A 27,889-nucleotide genomic window follows, 5' to 3' on the forward strand; every position below is an offset into this window, starting at 1 on the left:
TTTTCGCGGTTTTTTTATGGCGTCCTGTCAAAAACAAAATTATAAATTTTCAACATTCACGAAATTTTGGACTCTTCCTAAAATGCCGTAAGTAATTAATTTATTGGGTTTTTAACGCATAATTATATATCTGTGTAATCATGATTGACTTATCTATCTTTGAAATGCGTTTTTAATTCGTTTGTTTGTATTATATTGTTTTGGTTGAAGTTTTTGTGTAAGATTACGTCAACTGAAGACGTCATCTGTTTTTGATTTACAATAATGTCTTAAATACTGCACTCGCGCATTTGAAATATAGATATTCCATCACAGTGATTCAAAACAAAGAGATATATATAAGTTTTATTTGAATTGGTTCATTATTAATACAGATATTTGCTAACCAATTATTTTAAGTCATATGTCAAAAAGTTGACTCTTTTTCACATGTAAAATGGTGTAAAGCCTTCGTCACACAATCAAAATTTAGTAATTTAGTTGTATAATTAATTAATTTGTTTACTTTTACCAAATTTGTGCAGAAACAGCTGTCGTCCAGGGAAAGGGATCACTCCACAACCCAATAATTATTTTCAAATTTTATATTAGTGCAATATTTAACAAAATTTAAACATTTAAGTACTTACATTAAGTGTTTTCAATTTAAAATTTATAGAGCGGTGCTGACTGCAAGAGGAGGCAGAGGAAAAGGGAGACGTGGGGTACGAGCTGGTGCCGGACTACCTGCACGTGGACGTCAACGCAGAGCTGCAATTGCAGCCTCGTCTGGAGTGTTAGTATTTTTTAATGTTTTTTTATGAAAGTACTTTGCTGTGGCCGTTGAACTCATCATATATTTGTATTTATTTAAACAGCGACCCTGCTTTGCTACTGGTGCGAGAAGATCGCGTCAAGGCCCTAAAGGCTGTTAGGGCCCTGCCTGCTTCCATCCGGCTAGAGCTGGAAAGCCGAAAATTCAAGAAGCAGGCGGCGCGCATTTTGCTCCCTACCGCACCTCCAAGAAAAACTAAACAAAAGTAAGTAATCGTATTTAGATGCTTGGTACAATATTATTGTTTTTTCCTGACAGCGTTCCACTCTTACAGTGAGAGTTGGTAAGTTCAGCGCTCTGTGCATTTGGCACATTCAGTGCATATTTTACAGAGTTCTTATTTTATTGTTTATTTACATACTGTACTTACTGTTTCACACGTGAATGAGAACAATTTTCTATGATTTATGTAAATGTTTTCAGAATTCCATCTCCGGAGAGAACAACGTGTCCCTTTTCACAAGGGACGCCTTCACCGTTGCCACGACCCGTACCACCACCGTGGATGTCCACTCCCGCACAGACCCAATCAACGGCTCCCAATGCACCAATTATGCCTATCCGTGCAGCATCTCCCGAGCCGTTACCTGGGACATCGCGGAGTGGGGAACTCTTCTCTCCGGAAGCCGGCTATCACAGCGAGCTGTGGGTGGACGTACCATTCTACGAAGAATTGTCGGCGTTTGGGAACGGTGAGTTTATTTTTTGAAATGTCATACCAGGGGCTCAATATAAAATCAATTATCTATATTTTATATTGATATCCCTAGCACAGTTTCACTGTTGGTATATTGGCAGGAAATAAGCATAGTACTTAAAAATTCCACATAACAAACATACAAAATGTATTGTTGTTATGTCGTGGATGCATCATTACACATCTTTTTTCTGTAACGGGTATTGCAGAGTGAGAAATAAGACATGCCGAACTTCTTTGCGAGGATTACATTTGATTCACCGGCTTCTAAACGGTGTAATACAGCATTTTTTTCTTAAATTGAAAAAACACTTTCGCTTCACGGGACTCATTGTGTTGCGAGGCTGTATTGGTAGGTGGGTTTTGTAACCGGACAAATTATCATTAAAATAGGTCGCTTTACGTAGTTGGTCACTTTAAACGGATACGTTTTCCTACTAAAAGCTATGAAACCTTACTAGAGTTTACATTATCGTCACTTAAAACAGTAGACCGTTAAATGCAAAGTCATTATATCCAAATTCTACTGTAAATTTGTGTTTTCTTTTATTTCAGAGTCAGACATGGGCAGAAAAAGTAACGTGGACGAGGCAGCTGTACTAGAAGAGTCTGTACTTGGAAACCGTGAGTTATAAAACTAACTAACTTACCTTCACGCCATTTCGGTAGGCAGAGAGGATGAACCACCATGCAACTCGATCTTGGCACACACACTCTTTTCTTCATTCCATACCTACCTGACTGTGCTATTCTGACTCCTGACATTGCCCGCCTCAAGTATTTGATTAACTTTTTATATTTTTTTTTATATGAATACCTCACAAGAGCCTCAGCTGGAGCCAGTGAGACTATGGCATCCCCAATTGGGGGATGTTGTGAGGCTGAAGGTAAGTGGGGAAGGGAAAGAGGAAGATGGGGAAGTACCTGGCTATTCAGATCTAGTCACTAAACACGGCTAAAGCCATTTGGAGCAACGTTTCAATTCTGAATGGTGGTCTTACACCAGGGCGATACTGGTAGTATCTTCCACTCTGGAACGTGCCGCAAATATACTATATATTATTTTAATTATTATTTTAATTAATTAATTGTGAAATAACACAAATCAATCAAATAAAATTTATTTGCGCACGCCGGGTTCGAACCGGCGACCTTCGGAATGGCAGTCCAATGCGTTACCACTGGACTATGCCGGCCGTCAAAAGCCATTTCAAGCAACGTTTCAATTCTGAATGGGGTCTTACACCAGGGCGATACTATGGGTATCTTCCACTCTGGAACGTGCCGCAAATATAATATATATTATTTTAAATGAATTTTGTGTGAAAATAACACTAATTATTCAAATATAATTTATTTGATTTGATCCCGCGACCATCGTATTGCGAGTCATAAGCCGTACCAGAGGCAGTGGGTTATCGTAATATAGACACATTAAATTAATTTGGGTTTTCTGTTGTTTCAGAAATGGACAGATCGAGCGACGAGGATGACGAAGCGAGTGACGTCGACCACGAAGAGAGCGATGAGGATACCTTCTGCATGCCGCCAATACCTTATCATAATATTATCAACGTTTCACCTAACTCCGCTATGGCCATAGACTTTAGTAGACAAGACCAGGTAGATAGTGAGGCAATGCGTTTGATTCTGCCGCCTGAAGGTTACTCTTTCGATTGGTCTAATGATATCTTACGTTTTACTGGGATAAGGGAGACTTTCACAGGCACGCCGGGACCAACTTTCAATACCGACGAAATGGGCAAACCTGTGGATGCCTTTCTTAAAATCTTTGATGCAGATTTCGTTGAACTGATCGCGAGAGAGACCAACAGGTATGCAGATCAATGGATTGCGAAAAAACAATTTAAGCGTCATGCGCGTACCAATAAATGGGCTCCCACGAATAAAGAGGAAATGTATGTATTCTTGGCAATTTTAATGTATCAAGGTATTAGTCTTTTCCAGATCTAGTCACTAAACATAACTAAGCCAATTCAAGCAATGTTCAATTCTGAATGGTGGTCCCTCACCAGAGCGATACTCAGAATCTCACTCTATAGCGAGGCACAATGATATTATTATGTATTGATTTTCTTAAATTATGAATAAACCAATAAACTGAATACATTTTTATTATGACAAAGTGTGTAAACAATGTTTAAATCAAAATACTGCTCTTTCATTGTAACCATACAACTGTAATATTGATTTAAAAGGATATTAGGGCTTAATAAATAAATCAATTATTGGTTCCATCAATTATTTTCCCCTCATCCATTTTTTTTCGATACCTTTGCGTTTAGATATAAAATTATCACTATGATTTTATTTGCCATTCTACGGTCATACAAAGGTTTGATATATATATACAAATTTATCATCATTTTACATATTCCGATATACCCTATGTAGATTGACCTTAAGGTAGCTGTCAGTAGTGATTTTTCGTCAAATATTGGTGAATTTCATCAACTTTCAAAGTATCCCCCTGAAATATTGGCAATGTTTATATCTATGATGTATATCTCATTTTAAGCCTTATTTCCTCGTTTTGCACGTTATATAAAAACATGGTTACAAATCTCCAGTTCTAATTTACAATTATTTAAAAAGTAGCACCATGATTTTGACATCGTGAAATAGGCTCTCTGTATAATTCATCAAATGAATAAAATAAAGCCAACACGGCGACTATGCTTATTAATAATTGTAGACAGTTAATGTATCTTCCTAACGTAATACCAGTTTTTGTGGTAAATTTATTATATAGTATAATACAGTGATTTCAATTTTGACACGTCACGCACTCAAATTTTAAAAAATTATTTTCTAACCAAACTTTTGAAGAGAGCATAACGTACAAAAAATTATTTTCCCATTATATTCTTGCATCTGTGGTTATCAAACAGGCCATAGAGAACATAAAAACGTAGAAAATATTCTATAAAGATATTTAAAACTGCCACTGGCGGCAATTTCAAATCACAAAAACGCTAATTTCGCGCATTCATAAAGTTTAAGATTTTTTAATAATTTATCTATCAATTCTAAAAATATAGAATAATTATAAAAATATAGGTGAATTCATTGGCTGTATAGCACTACAATCAGTTTTATGTCTCCGTATTAAAATTCGGAGGTTTGATTTTTTTAATGTTGGCGGAAAATATTCAAATTCGTCGCCAAAAAACCGCGAGCAATCGGAGAAAAAAGTTTTTTGACGCGCGATCGTTCGAGTGGTTATACTGTTAAAATATCTTTTAATTTATTTTGGTTTTGACGGATTGCTTATTGATTATTTATTTATTGAACGCCATAAAAGGCTTTTACAGTAATGTGATACATTAGATTATAAGTACACAGTGGTACATAGGCGAATATTAGTATTACATTTAAGAACACGACAATATGTATACAAAACGACATTGAATGTGATACAGCTGAAATTTTCTTAAGGCATAGAATGCTACAATAATAGAAAACACTTAATTTAAACAGGATAAAATATACAGAAAAGGTGACTTGCCAACAGATATAATCTAGCAAAATATTATAGTAGCGCAAATAGTTGTGAGTTTATTGTTACAATCACATTTATATCTCCACTTGGCCACTATGGCCGGAGTGTATGGCAAAGTAGCTTTAACAATTCAGGGCTGTCAGAGACTTAACAATTAAAAATAAAAAATTTCATTAAAATAATACATCCGTTAGCCAACATTATAAGACATCTGAAGCAAGCAGTTTATATTGATTCTATTGACTGTATATATGTGGAATGTATATGTATAAGAACACCATACATATGTTACACATAAAGAAGAACATGTCAGTATGATGCAGTACAAACAGACATTTAACATTTCACAAACATATCAGTTACATTCACAACCAAGTATTTTTGCCTTGATGCAAGACGGTGATCAATGATTGAACCTTCCTCCCCAGGGACAGTAGGCAACCACGCAAACTCCAAAGATAGCGCACTTTACCCCCCGAAGTTAGCGCACTTTACCCTGGGACACCCTGTATATTTGTGTCTGTTTGGCTGACAATAATAATTAATATAAAATACCTACATATGAGAAATACCTACTGGTAAATAAATGGTTTTATATGAACTTATTTGCTATATGTATTGTTAAACCATAGACAGTGTATGTATTGTATTTTTGTTCATAACGACAGTGCGGTGTGAATCATCGTCTGTTGAAACCGGTTAGCCACTACTTGCGCAGTAAGGACAGAAACGAGAGATTAAATAAAGAGTATAATATTCTCTCCTCTCGCGGTGCCAGTTTGTGGATCGATTTACTTCATACGTAGTTATTACTCGCATGTACTTGCATTATTATACAATACATAGTAGCTGCGAATTACATTTACGCCTGTATTTACCGACATGGTGATATGGATATAAATAGACTTGGAGGGGTCGAATGATACTACGGATGATATCGATAATGATAACGTTGATAACTTGCCAGAAATCGATTTTAACTACATACGTTCACGTTGCATTAGTGTATTTATTTGGTAAGACATATTCATTTCTACGACTGACGTGTAATATGAATTAATGATAAGAAAAACTGTAATTTTTAAACTATGAAAAGCCGCAGGTACCGGGTATTCAAGTATTTACTAACAAAAAATTGTCTAAAGAAGCGAAGCTAGAAGTCCACAATGGAGTGCTGGTACCTACCCTGATGTATGGAAGTGAGGGATGGAATTGGCAGATAAAGTAGACTGAATGCTGTAGAAATGAGATGCCTGAGGGGGATGTGTGGTAAAACCATGTATGATCGTGTGAGAAATGTGGAGATCCGCAAAGTGTACAAGCCTGATGTAAGTGTAATGAGTAAGATTAAGATAGGGACACTTAGATGGATCGGGCATGTAGAGCGAATGAGCGAAGAAAGGAATGTAAGGAGAATATATGATGTAAATGTGAATGGTAGCAGAAGTGGGGGACGATCGAGGAAGACATGGTACAACCAAGTGAATCAGGTACTTGAGTCGGGCCATGTCAAGATTCAGAATAATAGAAGAGTATGTATGATACGATGTATGAATGTATATGAGGCAAGAAGCTCTCTGCCTACCCCTGCAGCGAAACGGCGTGATGGTTAGTTAGTTTTAAAATTACAAAGTTTTAAAAACTGGTAATACGACGATAATTGAACATACTAATGTCGGTTGTAGGTCTGTCTGTCTGTGAACTCTGGTTCATTAAACACGAATTTGCTTTGAATATAAGTGCCACTTTCAAATTAGGAACCGACTGTGTGAAGAATTCAGACAAGCATCAAAATACCTACCTATAATAGTAAATTATTTTAATTGGTATTTTCAAAATTGAAATTTTGAAAATTATTTCGGGTCTACGCTAGTTATCACTAATTTTGTTTGTATAAGACGATTGAATGTGAAGTTCATCCATTTTGCCCACCCTTGAAGAAAATAATTTCACTCGGGGCATCATGTCATCATCTTTGGGAATGTTGTGTGGGGTTTCTTTAAAAGGAAAGGAAGGAGATGAAGTTCGGGTAATGTAAAAGGTATGAGGGTTGGGTGGGAATCTAGGGATCAGTGCACCCAGGACTGACTCACTGACCCCTAGATTGTAGATGCTTGGTTGGTTTAACTGTTTAACAGTGCGTGAGATTGAAAGATTTTCGGAGCGCAGGTCTAGTTTTGTGGCACTGAGTGTCATCCAAGCACACACAATTCCAGAAACACACATTATACATTTTCATAATTGGCAGCAAATTAAATGGGCTAAATTTGAAGACAATTTGAGAAGCACTCTAAGAGAGACAAGTATCGGTCGTATCACGAGGACAATATATAATATAATATTTCCCACAGTAGTTTATTTCCGGCTCCCACTGGCGTATAGAGTATCTACAGACATAAGTGATAGTATCAGAGCAAGCGCTGGCTGCTACCTACTTAGATAGAAATGAGGTAATAAGCCACACGCGCGTTGATAAATTCCACTTTCGGCCGCGCATGATAAATGTGTGCACTCGAACCGGCGGGAACTGGTTTCGGCCGGTTCGGCGAATAGCAACCGCCAGAAAAAAACAATCCCGCCAACAAGTGTGGGGAGATAAGGTTATTCGCAATTAAGCTAAACGTAGTAGAAGCTAGATTCACTAACACAACATAATGTACAAATTACAATTTGTCTTTCACCTCAACGTTTTTTTTATATTCCTAACAAAGTTAATCTTTTATAAATAATACGTTTTTCTTAGAAAAGATTGTGTGGGAAATATATTTATATGTATTTATTTGAATAAGCATGTAGAATAGCTTATCTCTATTTGGTTTGGAGGTGATTGCGATGATGTTTGTCGTTAGACATGCGTTAGTAAAGTCGACTTCTATTACAAACAGTCAAAGTTCACGAGTCAATAAATAATCGATGTATTAAAAATGAACAATAATTGCCATAAATGGCGGCAAGTTCGGAAGTACAATTATTGAACCTTAAAACGGTTTGGTAAATGTGATTTAAATGCTTGCTTACTCTATTAAACTCTCGGCGGGGGGCTGTATGTTTAGTTCCAGAGAAAGCTCATACGTGAAGTCATCGCTCTAGTATCTTCTGTATTTTTCATTTAAGGCGATGCACTACGTCGTGTAATATTTTAAATTGAGCCGCTATCAATAACAACCCTTACGTTCATGGCGATAAGGTTTAAATTCCCGCTTAACACCATCCGCCTGTTTTGATTGATGCAAGAAAAAAACGTCCCAAAAAGTGTCTTTTATTTTATTTTGTGGATGTTCAGGCATAAATATTTAATTTTTTTTCGATCATTTTATAAATAACTTAATTTGCCACAAAAAATAATTCCAGGAAGTTGATGGGTACGTTCCCATCATAGAAAAAAAAGAAAGGTACTTGAACAGGGCATCAAAATAAGTTTAAAATAAAATTTCATTAATTAAACATAATCTTAATAAACCGTCAAGACTAAAAGCGAAATCTCATCAAACCAGAAATTCGCAATTAAAAGTCGTAAAATAAAAACCCGCAAAGGAGAGGGGGTGGATATCTAGGGGTTGGGGGATGGGGGGGTGTATGGCAAAGGCAAAGTATAAATCATTCTAATTTATTATTGTTCTACTGCGGGTAGACCGGAGCGAATAGGGTAGAAATGGGGGGAGAGGAAAATCTCCCCCTAATAACGGGAACACCGCGAACTTATTCAAAAGAAATTATAACAATTCTGGCAACAAAAGTAATCCAGAAAGTTGGACGCGCGGCGCAGAGGCTGCTGGTCTGGCTGGCTGTATGGCTGTATGGACTTATGTAGAGCTCCGAGTCGTTCAAAGAGGGCGAAAGTTTTGTTTTGTACGCAAAGCTCCTGTAAAGTTGGCATTATAATATTAGGCGGATTAAACATTTTGTACTTTATACGCTGGAAAGTATGTTTTATAAAGCAACAAACAATCATTTGATTTCGTAGGCCTTTCCAACCATTTACTACGGCGGTAGTCAATTTCAAACTCCGCTCGAGATAAAGATCGGCTAAACAAATAGCTTAGTAATTTTTTGTTTTCACTTTTATTGTATTTAATTTGTAGTACTCCATTTTATTATCTTAAATTTAAAGTAATATAATTAATTTCTGCAAAGTAGTTGAAATTTACAAATTATGTGTGTTTGGTTTATATTGTTCTGCGGTTTCTTTGTCATTCATTTTACAGTGGTTTTTTTGTGAGACATTTTTTTCATTAAAATTAATTCTTTTATTTTTTTTTTATTTGTTTTATTTTTTATATATTCAATAATATTGTTATTGGGTTTATAAAAACAGTTTATTTTTAAATTAAACTTAATAACAATAAAAAAAAATCATAAAAAAATAATAATAATAATTCCTTTTTAACGTAATTTGGTTAACATTTATTATGTTTTACGTAATTTGAGTAACATAAATCATTTTTTAATGTTAGGTGTTCGTCAAATAATATTAACTTTAACCGGTTGTAAGATCGAAGCACTTGATGAAATATTTCATACAAAACGAAAGCAGTTTTAGACATAAAGCCAAAACATTGTGACTTCATATTAAACAAGCAAGTTATTGATGAGAATACATTGCATGTTAGCTAAAAACGGAGACCCTTGAAAAACCACGAAATTTGTCTTACTTTTAACACTAAAAAATTTAAACAAAAGAAATACATGTATAAAATGTAGAATTAAAACTATTTTCTGGTAAAAAGAAATAATACTATAGGTTCAAATTTTAAAAATTGATATTAATTTTTTTTAAATTCCGAGTTTATCGAACCAGAGTTTGTTAGCAAACAAATAGTTTTAAATCGAAATTAACAATTCGAAACAAGTATTCTAGCTCCGTACAGTGCCCTTAGGGTGATTTTTTGACTAAAATTAGTCAATCGAAATTGTCCATGCATTATAAAACCTAAAATAAATCAAATCCAGTCGATTGCCACTTAAAATAATAAACAATAAATTATATCTGAAGCAATAACTCCGAGTTTGCTGACCGGAATGATCAGTCATTTCAAAAGCCAGAAAGAAATTATGCCAAGAAATAAAATTTAGACGATGAAAAAATTATCAAATTTATTTGACAAGACAAAAAAACGTAATCAGAGAAAAAATTCTACTGTCAAAAAGTATAGCTATCTTCTCGGTTTTAAGTCGAATAAAACTGTCAAAGAATTATATAAAAACCTGTAATATTCACCAAATCGGATAATTTTAAGGGAAAATAATACAAATGGCATTAAACAAGATATTTCCTAGGTCACTTTATGGTAATTTTCAGATTCAATAATTACTTGGAATAATGAATATAACTTAATATCTAGCCATTAACACTAAATTAACTATGATTGAATTCTGTTACTAGACGCAATCATTGCTTTGTAACTAACTTAAGCCTCGCATTCCCAATTTCTGCCGATTTATAACAAGTTTCTCTTTATAAATATATATATATATATATATATGTTATTTTTGAAGATAATATCTATACATGTGTTATGCCGATACGTTAATTATATGAAAATCCCTCGGTACAAAAAAATTGCAGTAAAAAGTAAGCTCCGAAAAATATTAAAAACACATTTTGTTCTGTTATTTAATATGTTATAGGCATGAACATTTTCACAGTGTATCTTTAAATGCAATTAAAGCATTTGTCGAGAGATTTTTGATCCATTTCAAACGAGTAGTGTTATATTAAATATTTCACATTTTTTGCTTAATTATTATCGTTTTTTTTAATATTAGCGCGCTCCCTACATTCGTATTTACATATCTCCCTTTCAAATCATCTTAGAACGCTTACTAAGGGGCCTTAACATTACAGTAACTGTTCAAGCATTTTTGTCATTACTATTATTACTGATTATTATTTTTTTTCTCAAAAATCCTCACAGCATGCCAGTCCGCGATAATCCCAAGCGTATAAATAATAGTTCATTTTACTTGCCATGAACATGACAAAAATTTCTATATTGAAGGAATTTGCAAAGCATTATCGTATTTATCAAAAGAGCTAATGATTTCTTACGTTGGGGATATATTGAAAGTGTCTTCAGGAGTAACATAATACATTCATTATTATTTTGCTGAACCACGTATAGTTTAAAAAAATATGGCGACATAACTGTGATTTCACATAACGAGTCCCACCCATTACGGAGAAGGCTTTTCGGATTAATAATTTTTGTGAACATTTATGATTTATCGATCCCGGGGAATTATGGCTCCGATTCCGATAGAGGGTCTCTGGTCATAATTTATGTTCAAACTTTTCATTTCAAAAAGAGATGAGAGATGCTGGCAAATTATACAAATGCCCAATACTTTTTCTGGGGACTTTCGGATCGATGTCAATAATATGTTATCAATGATATTGAAACGACTCAAGTTTTCAGGTTTAAGACATTTTCTTTCTCGTCTTTTGGATTAAATTACACTCTAAGCATAAAGTTTAACTAATGGACCAATTTATATCTTCTTTATATATTTTCAGTTTCGACAGTTTGTTTATCACACCAAACTGAACCCACTTACAGCATCACAGGCGCGACATCTGTAAAAATAAGTTTTTTTTAAACATATTATTATTTTATAAAATCTCGTTTAGTCAACATAAACAGTAAAATTTAACCATAGTTCGAATTTTTTAGTTTAGAGGAGAAATTTTGCAAACTTATTTTAAAAATAAAGTCGCTTTGCTATTAATCTACCTATATAATAAACTAGCTGTACCCCGCCACGCATTGCTATGGCTGTCTGTCTGTTGAGATAGATAAAAAAATAGTGCTTTTACCTGTCACAGGTTACATCTATATAATAAAGGTATATAAAAAACACACGTTTTCAAATGCAAGGTTGCGTCAAAATTTCAAAGCAATCGGAGAAGAATTTTCGGAGATTTAAGATTTTGAACAAAGTAACATTTACATTTTTTTTATATAGATAATAGATATTACGTGGCGATATTTTATTTCTACTTTTTTCCTTTAAATCCCGGTTCCTCTCGGTGTAAAAGATTGTATTGTTTTTAATTTTGGATCAATTTTTGAAAGATAATGGATGTAGTACTAGATACAAGTAGAAACTATAAAACGCTATAAGAATAGAACTATTAGAAGAGCTCTTTATAAATTCGATCTGAGTTGAATAAGTTTTTAAAAACAAACTGTAAGTTATTTGGCCAACTTTACTAAATCTGAGAAATGTTTCCGACATTGTTATTATTATAATGCGAAACTTTTGTTCTTTTCGTATCAAAATTTCCTCCAAATTAATTAACTTTCTCGTTGTGAAAGTTATTATAGCCTAATAAATTCGATAATAAGTTTCGAGTATTTTGTGGATTTGAGACTTCAAACAAACAGCAAAATAAAACACTTGTATCGAATGGTTAAAATGTAATGAAATGAAAATTTCATAAATTATTTGGCAACAGGACCTTGATATTAATCGTCTGTAAATATTTATATTGAAATATTGCGTGATTGCTACTTTTTTCGACAATTTGCGTTTCGGCATTAAAAACCGGCCATTATAAGTATATTTCACTGATATACGTAGTCATCTTGAGGATGACCTTATTCTTATGAAAGCATAGAAAACCTGAGTAGCAATTTTTGTTAAAGCAAACGCATTACAAATAAACAGCGTCAGAAAAACGTTCAGTTTTATGAAAGAATAAAATTATCTTTATTACATAATTATTAACTTTGATCCTTAAAGTATTTTTTTGTTTTCAAGTTTAATTTGTAGAACTCCATTTTGATTTTTGGTTTTTCTTTTAGGAAATCCATAATATTATTATTTAATTAGCAAACAAAAAAAACAGTTGATTTAAAAACAAGTTCTGCTGTGAAATTTTTATTATCATTATAACGCGTGACAGCTGTTTCGCCCGTTGAAGGCATTATCAAACTGTGGTGAAGCCACTTACAGACGATATATTTATATTATTTTCATATAGGCACTTATAATGAATACAAATAGATTGTTCATTTTTATTACTGATGCCACTATTGATTTCCGTGTAAAAATTCGGAAAATATTAATGGTTATTATCACCCCTTTTGGCTGGTGTGGCCAAATTTAACTAACGTATTTATGTGAGGATATTCTGTCAGCCCTTTATTAGCAGCAGACACATACCTGGACGAACCTCGTGCTGGCACTGTTGGTGGACTCTCGCGCTGCAGCAGCTGGTCCAGTTTCTTCACCACCTAGGATTCTTGCTGCAGAGTCTCCATTATCTTCTATCTTCGTGTCACCTGTTACTGTTCTTCCTTTTACTTAACTTAACTTCACTTTATTTTTATAATATTTATATTTTTCGTAATACCTGCATCAACTGTAAAGCGCCCCTGAGGTGATATCTCACAAAAGCGGCGCTTTACAAATTGTCCAGTAAATTAATTAATTAATAACCATCACGCTGTTTCTCCGCACTCCTTGCCTCATTCACATTCATACATCGTCTAGCCAAATTTAGTTTCCGGAATTCATGATATATTTTGATCCTAATTGCTTTCGACGTGTTATTGCTGTAATAAATAAATACTCTATATCAATAAAACAAATACTATATTTAATGGTTTGTTCGCATTCAGTCAACCGTTGCTAAATTACAACGTTGCCTTAAGTTAACAGTCAACCTTATTCTACTTTCACTTGCTGTTCTTTGATAGAAGAAAGTTCGATTCGTAAGTAGAACGACACTCATTTTATGTTTTATACTCAAATATACTCGTGTATTAACGTTAATAATTGTTAGCAATATTCGATATCTAAGAGAATAAGTAAAACAAAAAATTACACATCGGATTTTATGTCCGACCAATTTATTATTATTTGATGATTTTTTTTTCTAAATCTGTTATGAATATAATTTATCATGTCTTATATATTATTATTTGATATATCATCGGGTAAACAGATAAAGCCTGTAACGTACCACGCTATAAGCGCGCTACATTTTCTTGGCTTGGCGTAATTCAGCATATCATATCATTGCTAGCGTATGGCGAGCGATATTCTAAAAAAGGCCAAGGCAAGATGCGTACAGCGTAATGTGTCTCTCCACCCTAAAATATAAAACGTCGATTTTTCGAAAATGAATAACTAGTTACATACAACTTTTTTTTTTCATACAACAATACTCTTATGTTATTCTGATTTAGTTCACTTGATCGTGTCCTTTCTCGGCGTCCCTGACTTCTTCTACCATTCACATTCGCGTCATATATTTCCCTTACACTCCTTTCTCCGTTCATTCGCTCTACAGCAACAGCAGTAATACCTACAAAGAACGATTAAAGGCGAATTTGGTGAACATCAAGAAGAAATCAAATGTGACCTACAAATTTTCTCCTAGACAAACTGAAAACCACGTGGGTTATTTATTTCTATAAGTTATACAAATTTAACAGCTGAAATGATATTGACCCCTTGAGAATAGTTTACAATCTGTTAGAATACGAGACGCAACTTTAATAATTGAGAGATTGAACTAGCATCTAAAGCCACAAAGACTTAGGACTTTACTAATAAACGTTTTTTAATTTTATACAACCGATCAACAACCATTAGTGTTCGTAATAAATCAATAGCAATAAAAATTTGTTCAGACGAGTTTTTATTCTGTTGGCAGTTGACCGCAAAACGTAGTCGAAAAGATTTCTAGACCAAAAGTAAGCTCAGTACATAGACATATGAATATTAGTAGACCTGCCCTAAGTGATTAAAAGCGTATTATTCCCCACTCCCCATACCGGTTCCACTGGAGCCGGCTGGGCTCGCGTATGGCTTCCCGTGAATCTTGAGAATGTGACGTCATCATTCTTGTTCGAACTAGCGTCGTGCTATGGTCGAGGCATTTTATGAAATAACACGGAAAAATAGTGGCTTGTGATATGAAAACATGTAAAAATAGATGTTAAAAAGAGAATAAACCCAATTGTCGTATTACATTCCATATGTAAGCATCATTTTAAGCTTATTCAGTTGTAGAAACATATACTATCACATCGAGCCAACATTGGTCGAATGTAGCGATTCTCAAGTGTGCGCATCGTTGTTACAGGGAAGTAAATTATGAACACTTATAAAAGTGTCTTAACTAAATACGTAAACAAAATATTCGACTCTGAAAATAGAAGAAATTTTTTTTGCCGAATTTGGACTTCGCAAATTTGTTCATAACGTGGCGAGTAATTTGCGCTCCCATGTAAAAATGTCTATTCATTCAAAAGCAGATTTTACTTTTAAGAACTAAATGGTGATACTCGTATTATAATGCGAGATGCCTATATACTGTCAGATTGATTTATTGACGAATCACAGTCAGCTTTACCCCCTTCGTTCTTCAACAGTTGATTTTACCCCTCACCTTTAATTTCTAGTCTATATATTCATATGTCTGTGGCTCAGTATGATTTTGACGATAACCTCAGTTTGAACTTTAGAAAATTATTTTGGAAGGTTTTTAATACCAATGACAGCCTTGTTTCCGACGTGATTAAATATTAAAATTTTATATGGATAAGGTTCTGTCAGCATTCGTGTACATATCGTATAATATGTAGATACAATACTAATATTGAGTGACTCGGACTCGGCAGGCAGGACTCGGAATTTAGAAAACTCGGGATATCGTAAATATCTTCGGCCCCCAACACGGTTGCACAAGTAGTATTAAATAAAGTAGCTATCTGCATCTGTCTGTGCGCTTAGTTCTTCTAAACAATGCAACGGATTTTGATAGGGATCATTTAGAGAATTTCTTCCGGAAGGTTTATCTAGATATAATAATATTTAGCTAATTTATATAGCGCCGTTTTCGTGAAAAATCACCTCAAGGGCGCTGTAATAATACATGCATATTATATTTATAGAAAGTAGACAAAAGTCGATATTTTGTAATCAAATGGCGCTTACATTGCTAACGCTAGCTAAACCTTATGAAATATATAAATAATAACCCCCAGTAACGCCGGGTACACGTCAGCTAGTAACATAATAAACGAGTCACTTATTACGAGCGTTGATTTAACAGTTCAAAAATACTTTTCAAAAAGTTATGTCGGTGGTATAAGAAGTAACAAATATATAACAAATATATAACAAATATATAACAAATAAGTATTTACGATGTCCCGACACAATTTCACTTAACCTCCTGAATGGGAGAATTGATTGAAATGCGTAACAATATTAATAATATTTACACGGAGAAAAATGATGCTGTTAAACAAGTGACAGCATGCCAACTTCCTGATAAAATATTAGTAATTCAGAATATATCGAGAACACGTGTTCTTTTCCTAATAAATATCATGACGGAATATCATGCTCTTTGAACACGCTGTACAAATCTAATGGCGCATAATTCACGACCATCAAAAATCTGTCGGTCATCGTTGACAAAAAAGGCGATAGCAACTATTGCCACCACTTCTTGTCAACAGCCGAAAGTCGGTCAACGTCAGATTTCGTTTACATAATTCGACGAATCGCTTCTCGCAGACGCCTTTAGAAAGTTCCCAACAAAGCAGCACTGCATGCTCCGGCGGAGAAATGACAGACACTTGTAATAATAATAATAATAATCGGAAGAAAAATTGTTATTACTTTTCCGATGGTGTCTTACTCTACTGAGGCTTCACGAGTCATCAAATTCGCCAAGCTTAGTTAAACGTGCCATTCGTAGGAAACACGATGTCGTTTCACGGTTGTGGGCATGGAATGATTGTGAAGATGAAGACAATCGCTATCTAGCTACGTACAAGGTGATTTAGATAAATGAACCATGAAAAAAATGAAGTTTGTTGTACGGGTTATTCTTATACCAAGTCAATCAGTTTCTAACGTTATTTTAACAGGCGATTTGATAAATGAACAAAACATTACTAAATCAATTCTGACGATCTTTCTGTACAAAGCAGGAAAATAAATAATGTGAAAAATTGACAAGAATTTACTTAAATAATATGCTATAATTTGACGGAATGTTTTTTGTCGCGGTGATACGACTATTGCGATTCGGATGCATCGTAAACGTTGAATTATTCTAATCACCGATTGTCTATGATCATGGTCTCTCGATTAAGCGGTTGTAATACTAAAGTCTTTAATAAAACTTATCACGAGGGCGATAAATTATTACCCAAATGATAATCCAGGGATACTTTAATGGAAGACGCCTCATCTCGAGGAATCGATCGGTAGAAGCGCAGTCCTTGCACGATCAAATACTGTTATATACAGGGTTTTCCAATAAGAGGTGTTATTTTGAATAGCCCGCTATTTCGGTAGATGTTACTTTTGAAGCTGTCATTTTTTGACATATGACAAGTAGAAACTACCCTATTAATAAAAATGGAACGATACACGCTTCAACAACGCATTGAAATTATTAAAATTCACTTGAGTGAATCAAATGCAAATCATCTTGAGTGATGAGGCCCATTTCCGCCTCGGTGGCTTCGTCAACAAGCAAAATTGTCGCATCTGGGGCTCGGAAAACCCAAGAGTTATTGTTGAAAAGCCTCTCTATCCTCAACGTGTGACTGTTTGGTGCGGTTTATGGTCCGGCGGAGTCATTGGACCTTACTTTTTCGAAAATGAGGCTGGAGCAACAGTTACGGTAAATGGATTGCGCTATCGAGAGATGATTAATGATTTTTTATGGCCGGAATTGGATGGTATTGATCTGGACAACGTTTACTTTCAACAAGACGGCGCTACGTGCCACACAAGCAACGAAACCATTGATCTTTCACGATTGAATATCAAAATAACACCTCTTATTGGAAAACCCTGTATTTACTATATATAATCATACCATTATTTGTGAAATAATCTAGATACGTGGATTCATCTAGCTCCAGTAGACTACTTAACTCAAAGGAAAGCTATTAGTTCGTGGAAACTTACAAGTCATGAGGTCACGCAAACATCTCCCATTTACCAGCGCAAACTGGTAACATACTCACACCGTCATGGCAGTAAGGAATATTATTTTTTTCCAGAGCCGCCGAAGCAAAACGCGAGCACGCCTCGGCGCAGGAGGAATGTAAAAAATATCATTACACACCGTTTCGTGCAAAATAATAAATAATTTTTACGATTTGGCTGGGCGACTTTGCATTCCACCACAAAGAACATTTTTCGTAAGTCAGAGATAAAGTAATTTTAATTTCTACTCGACTGTATACAACATCCGACCGCCTACTCATATAGGTGACCTCACCTAGTTTCGATTGAAGTGTGTTTTCTACAATAATTTGAAAGAGAAAATAAAAGGTTGAAAGCTACAAAAATCGGCATATCTTTAATAGATCCCTAAATAGTAACTTATAATTTGACAATGCCTTCATGCATATCATGACTTTTGGCAGAAGAATGAACATAAATCATCATTTGTTATGAATATTTGATAAATTGTACAGTATAAACAACAATACAATTAAAATAAACACTCGAACTTTCTGTAAGGTAAAACAAATCGAGACGATAAAATGACCCACCTATCATTCCCTATTCCACAATTCATTCAAATTCAAAAACTCTTAGGACTAGTCCAGTCAAGATGTACATCCGTGCTTGCAAAAGGTCCAGTCATTCTGAATTTTTTATATGTTGTTAGGACCTAAACCAGTATTAAAAAAAAAAATTTGCAACTTCGAAAGTGCTGTGCGAGCGGCGGTGGACCTAAAAAACCAGGAAATTTTCGGATTTTTTTCAGTTTTTGCTCAATATCTCAGTAAAGGAAGGGTCTGACCGGTGTAGTCGGTATTAATACTTTTAAAGTAGACTAAATTTGCTATAATTTGAGACCAAAGCAAGCTATATAAAGCCATTGGTTTTCAAGATACAGTTCTTCAAAAATAGGAATTTTTTTCCAAAAAGTGAAATTTTTTCGAAATGGTCACTTATTTTGTAAAATAATTTCTAAAATACGCATCCCACGTCAAATATTGTATGAAATAAAATTGTTGTAAATTTAATAAGCTTTTATTTGAGACTATATTGATATCTGTAGACTAAACGGTTCTCTCAAAAATAACAGAGAACCAAAAACAGTCATAAGTGGGTTTTGGGTGAAATGCAAATAAACTGTTCTCGCGTCTTTTTATGGTTTTATTGTGCTGTGAAGTAAATCCATTAATCATCGTGGGTTTATCCTAGGGTTATAATATAATTACGACTATTTCAAGTTTCAAGTACCCATTAGTACCCATGATAATTATGCCATAAAATAAACCCATGAGTCATCATGGGTTTATTTTATGGCATAATTATCGACCAGTATAACGACCTTCAGTCAAATTTAAACAATACAATAATTGGGAAACTTACTTAACCCAAATTTAAAACCACCACTAATATTTTAGCCAAATATTTTTATTGTCCCCGAAAAATTGAGACGAAAAAAGAAGAAACGAGACTGAAAAATTGCTGCGAGACACTGAAAGGTCTCTCACTATATCAGCAGAAGAAATTGATACCTACCAAATACTAAATGCAAAATTTAAAAGTGCCTTGGAGAAAATTGAAGCGAATGGTCCAACATCACAGTTGTGGGTCCAATACTTTTGTATGACCACTTTGATAAAACTATTCATCCAGGCAGAGCGTGCTGGTGATTGGAACCTTCATTTGTACACTGTCCACAAGATGCTCCCTTTTTTCCACGCAGCTGGACATTTTTTGTATGCTAAGAGCGCGCACCTCTACCTTCAGGATATGATGGCTCTACAAGATCGGATGGATAAAAGGGAATACGACATGTTCACAAAAGGATCCTTCACCATTCGCCGGTCTGACAAGTTTTGGTCTGGGTTGTGGTCAGACCTAACAATTGAGCAGAAGCTGATGCGATCCATGAAAACCTATGGTGGGTTGGACCCAAGGAAGGGGAATCTCCGAAAGTGTTCTGGCAAGGTGAACAACAGGAATGGTGTTTATGTTGAATATTTGTGAAGAACTGGAAAGTTTTTGCAGCTTATCATGTCATACTGGAGAGCAGCATGTAGACATGAGACCTTCTCGAATCATCCGAGATAATAGTGATATGGGAAAACTAAAAAACTGGTTTGCTCTCCACCCTCCATTTCCCAAAACTGACAGTTTAATTTCTATCAGTAGTGGTTTACTGGCAGGTCCTGAAATTAATTGCCACACAGCCCAGAGAGTTGGAACGGAAGGAGTGATGAAAATTGTGGGGAAAATGTACGGCAAAGTAGTAATAAAACGGAAAAATAAAGTTACCACGCTGGCATCGATCACCTCAACCGTTAAACTGCCGGACAAAAATAGAAGAGTGGCTGTGGATCCGCTCACAATTTTTCAGCGAGTGTGTATTGCAAAGAAATCTGAACAGGATTTACAGGATGACTTCAAGTATGAGCTGGCCCCGTTCCCGATGTCTCTGTTCAATGAACAAGGGATGCGCAAGGGCACAAAATCTACTCTGTACTCTGCCTACACTCCTCTTTCCAGCCACACGCCGATAGATGCCAGCACTCACGTCATTTTGGATGGTGGCTACCTCTTGCACAAGGTCGTGTGGCAGCGGAAGAGCACGGTTCGAGCACTTTTGGTGCGTTATACCACCTACCTAAAAAAAAAAAAAAAACACCAAAACAGCGGAACGACTCTGGCGCTACGACTCAGCTCATTCCAGCTACGAATTGACGTTCGATGAATCCACAGTAATTCAAATTGCTCAAGAGCATGTATTGGGCAATGAAAACAATAAGATACGCCTTATAACTCTTCTCTGTGACGCCTTTCAGAAGGAGGGAGTAGAAGTGGCTGTTGCCGAAGAAGATGCTGATCAAGAGATCGTCATGATGACGTTATCAAAAAGAGCAGATGCCGATCGGGTCGTCATAGTGGGAGAAGATGTCGACCTGCTCGTTCTTCTCAATGGTTTAGGCACTGAAGAGACAAACGTCTATCTTCAGAAGAGCACGAAGGGTGAAGCTGGTTGCTGTCACTACTCTACAACCTCCTACAACACCCAGGACTCCCGACAATTACCAGGAACGGTACTATTTACCCACGCGTTTGCCGGGTTCGATACCACCTCAGCACCGTTTGGCCAAGGAAAGACCAAAATCAGCACACTTTTGAGCAAGAGTGAACCACTTGCTGAGCAAGTGGAGGTCTTCCTTCGGCCAGACTCTACCCCACAAGCCGTGAGTGAAGCAGGCATCAAGTGCTTCGTGGCTCTATATTGGGGTGACATCGCGAGGGATACTTTGGATTTCCTGAGGTATAAGACGTTTGTCACTTCAACAAACATAAACCTCGCCCGTTTGCCACCGACGGAAGATGCTGCAGGCCACCATGCAGCAAGGTGCTACCTCCAAGTGCAGAAGTGGCGGGGAGTCAACTTGAATCTCACTGAATGGGGGTGGAAGCTGTCTTCTCAAGGACTCACCCCCATCCCCACCGGGATGGATCTCGCACCTCCAGCCCTTTTGCGAAAAATTTCATGTAAATGCATGAAAGGATACTCTGGGAGCTGCTCGTATAGAAAGGCTGGGCTCCACTGCTCAGTCCTCTGTCAGTCATGCGGTGGCAAATTTCGCATTAACGTCCCGGATGTGGAGCTGAAATGCTCGGACGATGAAGATGACCCGACTACAGACTGGGCGCCTCTCCCAGCTAAGATAAAAAGAAAGACATGATTTGGCAACCAAGACACAATACCTACATGATTTATATTAGTTTTATTTTTTGTGTACATGTAATTTGTCCATAAAGTAGGTACCATGATGTTTGTACAAGCATTTTAGTATGTAGGTATATAAAACAATGTTTGAAGATGGCGTAATTCCCGATAGATGTAATATCTTTTTTTCATCAAAAATGTGTTAACTGTTTGATAAATAAAACCATAAAAAGACGTGAGAACAGTTTATTTGCATTTCACCCAAAATCCACTTATGACTGTTTTTGGTTATCTGCCATTTTTGAGAGAATCGTTAAGTTTACAGATATCAATCTAGTTTCAAATGAAAGTTAATTAAATTTACAACAACTTTATTTCATACAATATTTGACGTGGGATGCGTATTTTAGAAATTATTTTACAAAATAAGTGACCATTTCGAAAAAATTTCACTTTTTGGAAAAAATTGCCTATTTTTGAAGAACTGTATCTTGAAAACCAATGGCTTTATATAGCTTGCTTTGGTCTCAAATTATAGCAAATTTAGTCTACTTTAAAAGTATTAATACCGACTACACCGGTCAGACCCTTCCTTTACTGAGATATTGAGCAAAAACTGAAAAAAATCCGAAAATTTCCTGGTTTTTTAGGTCCACCGCCGCTCGCACAGCACTTTCGAAGTTGCAAATTTTTTTTTTTAATACTGGTTTAGGTCCTAACAACATATAAAAAAAATCAGAATGACTGGACCTTTTGCAAGCACAACCCCCTTTTCATGTTTAACTTGACTGGACTAGACGGGTTGTTTCGGAGAATTTGAACAATTCATCAAATTTCAACGTTCATTTTCAATTTGTGTGAATGATTTTTTCAAGTTCTGTTTTTATTTCAGTTTTGTCAAGCAACTAGCCTACAATGATACAATAACAGAACTTGAATAAGTCTTTCACAGAACCCGAAAATGAACGTTGAAATTTGATGAATTGTTCAAATTCTCCGAAACAACCCGTCCTTAGGATGAGTTGTTTCGCAGAATTTTAACGATTCATCAAATTTCAAAGCTAATTTTCAAGTTGTGTGAAAGTTCTGTTATTTATATCATTATAGGCCAGTTGCTTCACAGAATTGAGATAATAACAGAACTAGAATGGAATTCGAATGAAGGGATACCATAGAAAAATGAAATATGTGTCATTTTATCACCATCACATTATGTTTTCATTCATACTATACAGAACATAACACGTTTGTCATTTGTATCTCCACTTCCCAGCCACATAATATTATAATACACTGAACTTTTTACACGGTGGACACGTTCCGCGCAATACCGTGTATACTAAAAAAAATAAAATAATGGTGGATATGTTTCCTTGTGTAAAAAAAATCAGGATATGTTGAACTCAATGTTGTTTATTGTATTTTATTTAAACATAAATTTAAAAAACAAAATTTATAAAAATCGTAAAAGATTATCAGATAATAGACGAACCCGTTTACGCATATCTGGTACGATATTGGAATGTAGCACCGTGTTATTTCGAAATCGTGTAAAAAGGGAGTCCAGTGTGTACACTTATAATAATACTGAAGTGAATTCACAATTCATCATCGGCGATAATTATCTATAATCTATAAGATTCTTCGAACATAATATGCCAATACCTAAGGCCCAAGAGATCTATTAGCCGAAGATTGCGGAGGAAATCGCAGAACTAATCAGTGCAATCAGCGACCATTACGACATGCATCATCTGCGTGTGGAAGTGTGATGATTGGTACCGTTTTACTCTGCACAAAAATATCATTTTTGTGAGTCATCTACAGTTAACGTACATTTTTTCACACGAATTAATCTTACTTTCTCCGAATAGGAAGACAAGATGATGTACACTTTGACACGAAATGAAGAAATGACATTTTAATGGAGAATTACTGTAAACGACACAATTATTAGGGGAAAAGTGTAATACAATAATTGTTCATACATAATAGACAAAACTAGGAATAAAAAAGTACATTTTAATACCGCACAAGAGTTGTAAATGCCCGAAGCTAGTGGGACTAAATGTATGTATTTCTCAATTGGGGTATTGAAAAAATTATGGTTGGTAAGTGCCTGGTTATTCACAACTTGTCACTAAACACGGATTTAAAGCGGCGATAGAGTATATACCACTGTGAATCTAAAAACAGGATCGGAAATTAATGATAAAAGAGTGTATAAGTAAGAATGAATAATATTTACCAAGTTTCCGGGTGCTAAGTCAGAATCGAAACACTATTATTAGCTTGAGCCTGCAACAGAGGGAGAAAAACATCATTAGAGACAATAATAATAAAATAATTTCAACAAAACAAATAAAAGTGTAACGAATTAAAAGCAGTTTTGCCAATAATTTCCAACAAGCCTCACAACTGCCCATACATAAATCTTGCAAGTCGCCTATGCAAATCAAGGTTCTATCAGTGTGTAAACTGTAAACGTGTAGACACATCTCACGATACCAAATCGACAGCTCACATTTACATACAAGTCGCACACATGAGGAGTATAAATATGTAATACAAACCTGTATTTGATGAGCAAATATCTGAATAAACAATTAAATCAGCTTCGAAGGAAAGTTGCTGGACAGCCAGACCGGTCCTATCTTCTGCGATATGGATCAAACACTCGTATAAAGTCGGAGATAATTGATAATTAATAATAATTGAGGAATAAGCGCAATAAATTAATATGAAGGTTTAGTAATTATTATTGAAAAATAATTATGTATATTGTGCTGATTTAGCAAATCATAAGAGTCCGATTCAAAAAGGTTCGATCATCAAAAAATATTGAAACTATCTGCAGATTTTGAGCCAATTTCCACTAAAAAGTAAGATGGAAGTTAAACAAACAAATTGATATTTTCATTTTTAGCGAATTCGAATTGATAATTATGTTTTTCTACTCTCGAAAATAATTAAGAAAAATGTTACGATGGTGAAGGTATTTTTTGTTGACGAAATTTTTTTTTAAATGTGTCATTTCCGATTTTCGGCTAAAACGACATGTTTGTTTATATTCGTGATTTCGGAGGCGTTGACGTCACGCAGGGCGAAAACAGTTTTTTTTTAAATTAGCGTTGAGGAAAAAATCCCCAGGGTCTGAGGATTATCTTTTGGGGATGGTTGTGGAGGGGTCTTTTTATGGTAAACGAAGGCAAGAAAGTTCAGGAAAGAAAAAAATAATGACGTTGTAGCCATTTGGAACCGTTTCGAAATGTGCGGTTTTAGGTCGCTTTTGAAATCAATAATTAGTTATGTATTAAAGTTTTACATATTTATAATAATATAATAATAATAATAATAAATTCTTTATTCCAGGATGTGGGGAGGTTAGTGCAATCCCACACATCCCATAGAGGATATAAGTACAGATAGTATTTACATATAGTAAAATAAATAAAAAGGGATTAAAAATTAAAAATTAAATTAAAGATGAAATTAAACCAGAGAGACACGGGAATCCATCGGATCTAAGATTGTGGGAGCAAGTATCTTTCTCCAATGGTCTTCAATGCTCGATCCTGAAGTCAGACGGGATTCTATGATAAGAATGTTTCTGGAATGGTTTATCCTTCCCCTCAGTCCTGCAATCCTTGTTCTTAACAGAGCTGCAAATCCTGGAACTCGTCCTTCTGTAAACATAGAGGAGGCACTGCAGTGCCTGGGGAGTCCGAACATCAATCGGTAAGCGTTGTTATATTGCACCCGAAGCCTTTCCATTGTTCTTTTCTTGAAATTAGCCCAGAGCTCGCATGTGTACAGGGTGGTGCAAAATGCTATGAAGAGCGTCCTTTTCACTCGTGGACTACAGAGCACAAATCTTCTACTGAGCATGTTACATTTTATACTCAGTACACGCCTCTGCCTGTCAATATCTTCATCATCCGTTAACTTGTTGTTGATGACATGTCCTAGATATTTTGTGGTTTCTACTGTTTTCAGAATCTCACCATTCAAAAAGACAGGGGGAATGTTTTTTGGGCCTTCCCCGTGTTTTATGACCAACAGTGCTGTTTTTTTCGCATTATAGATCATGTTGGTTTCGTGAGCAAATTCTTCACAGATTTTCAGGAGAATTCTCAATCCCCGTATTGACGGTGCCATCAGAACCATATCATCTGCGTAGCTCATATTATTAACACATAGACCTCCGATGTGGCAGCCCACTCCAGCATTGTTTAATCTGTGGGTTAATTCGTCCATGTATAGGTTAAACAGTACTGGGGACATACATCCTCCCTGTCTGACCCCGCTTTTCAAGAAATAGGGTTCTGAGAATCCGTCTTTCCACTTTACAAGGTTTTCTTGCTGACGGTGCCATGATTCGAGAATTTTTACCACTTTCCATGGTATCCCTCTTTCCTTTAGTTTTTTCCATAATAAGGGGTGGGAAACTCTGTCGAATGCCTTACTAAGGTCCAGAAAGCATGCGTAAGTTGTTGTTTTCTTCTTCCTGTAGTATTCTAACGTTCTTTTTACGCAAAATATAGCTGAGTCAGTGGAGCATTCTCTCTTGAAACCCATCTGATTATCTTTCGTTGTCATATGGTATCCGACTTGATCTAAGAGAACTCGTTCAAATATTCTAGCGATGGCCGTGGCGATGGATATCGGTCTGTAGTTTTCCTGTAAAGTTATGTCTGCCAGTTTGGATTTTATTATCGGTATAATAATTGTCTTCGTCATGTCTTTGGGTAGATAGCCACTCTTTATGATGTCGGTGAACAGTGTTGCCAGAAGTCCCATAATCGTTGACCCTGCATGTTTGACGTGTTCGGTGCTTAAACCATCATGCCCTGCAGACGTTCCAGATTTCATGTTACTAATGGCCGATTTTATCATGTTAGTTGTGATGGTGAGATCGATATCATCATAAGCAGTTAAATGTGATTCACTTGAGTCGATAGTCGGTGTAGTAGTTGCAAAATGTTCTTTAAAAATGTTTGCAATTACTTCTGGATTCGTCTCTCCGTGTATGTTGCACGAGATTTTACAACGCATGTTTATCAGTTTATTTGAATTGTTCCAAAATTTTTTGAAGTCACGATTATCTAGATCCCCTGCTATTTTGTCCATCTGGAGTTGAGTCGAGTTATTTTGGCATTGTTTTAGTGCTGTTTTAAAGGCAGCACGCTTTGCCCTTCTATCCTCTGCGACAGGACCCTCGCCTGGTCTCCCGTTAGTTATCCAAGTGAGCATCGCTTGTCTGGATTCATCGTATTTATCCGCTACAAATTCATTCCACCCACATACTTGCTTATGTTTTTGGATAGTACGCTTAGTAAACACAGAAATGGCACTGCTACGCAGAGCATTTACTATACTGCCGTATAGGTATTTTATTTTGGCGTGTGTAGGGTTGCCACCATCCTCAGCAAATGTTTTATTTGACTTGATTTTGACGAGATAGGTTTGCGAGTAAGAGTTATATTTTCCGATATCGAGTATATTATTCGGATTCCATAGTGCTGGATCCCTCAACTCAGATGTAAACACTTCCGTTGTTGCTATTCCATCTGTTTGTAAGATCAGCTCGAGAGGCCGGTGATCTGTCCAATCAATATCGTAATATATTTTCATATCAACAATTTGCTTCAAAATATTTTTCGTTACCAGACAATGGTCTAACCACCTGGTAGAGCTGTGTGCGTCACTGATATAGGTGTAAGAATCCGCAGGTAATAATTCGATGTCGGCACATACGTATTCAAATTCTTGACAGAAAGAGATTAGCTCCAATCCAAAGAGTGAGTCGGGATTAGCGTTGAAATCTCCAATAATAATTGTGTTAATGTAATCTTTATCGTCAATTATTGCTTGTAGGGAGGCAAGGCAGTTAGAATATTCCTCAAAGTTGTCAGTTGAACAATTTGGCATGTAGATTGTAAAAATACTTAATGTTTCAGTAATCAAACTAACCTCGAGTCCGGCCATCCGACAGTTATGCATTGGGATTGCGGTAACCCTTAAATTTTGTCTGTAGATTATCCCCACTCCACCGTACGGTCTTCCTAGGAGTGGCCCATCGGCGATATTAACGGCAGAGGTTCCCAAGCTGTTGAAATCCGGGTGTATATGCGATAAGATCTGTAGGGAGTAACCACG

General features: G+C 35.7%; 2 protein-coding genes across 8 annotated transcripts in view; one reads left to right on the plus strand and one right to left on the minus strand.

The window, feature by feature from the left end:
• Nucleotides 1–27,889, minus strand: part of CtBP (C-terminal binding protein) — a 250,706-nt gene that overhangs the window by 94,266 nt on the left and 128,551 nt on the right. For all 7 annotated transcript variants that reach the window (XM_089646920.1, XM_089646917.1, XM_089646919.1 and 4 more), the window contains one exon: nucleotides 23,979–24,028. The gene's annotated coding sequence lies outside the window, so the exon portion shown is untranslated. The remainder of the gene's footprint in view (nucleotides 1–23,978; nucleotides 24,029–27,889) is intronic.
• On the plus strand, nucleotides 41–27,884 carry LOC149411538 (uncharacterized). The gene is made up of 7 exons (XM_089646676.1): nucleotides 41–87; nucleotides 659–775; nucleotides 858–1,019; nucleotides 1,238–1,506; nucleotides 2,067–2,135; nucleotides 2,977–3,134; nucleotides 27,768–27,884. Exons 1-7 carry the CDS (start codon nucleotides 83–85, stop codon nucleotides 27,882–27,884), a joined length of 897 nt encoding a protein of 298 aa, XP_089502802.1. The 5' UTR covers nucleotides 41–82.

Source organism: Hesperophylax consimilis, chromosome 25 (assembly GCF_061612785.1).
Source record: "Hesperophylax consimilis isolate HC1 chromosome 25, BYU_Hcon_1.0, whole genome shotgun sequence".
NCBI lineage: Eukaryota > Metazoa > Arthropoda > Insecta > Trichoptera > Limnephilidae > Hesperophylax > Hesperophylax consimilis.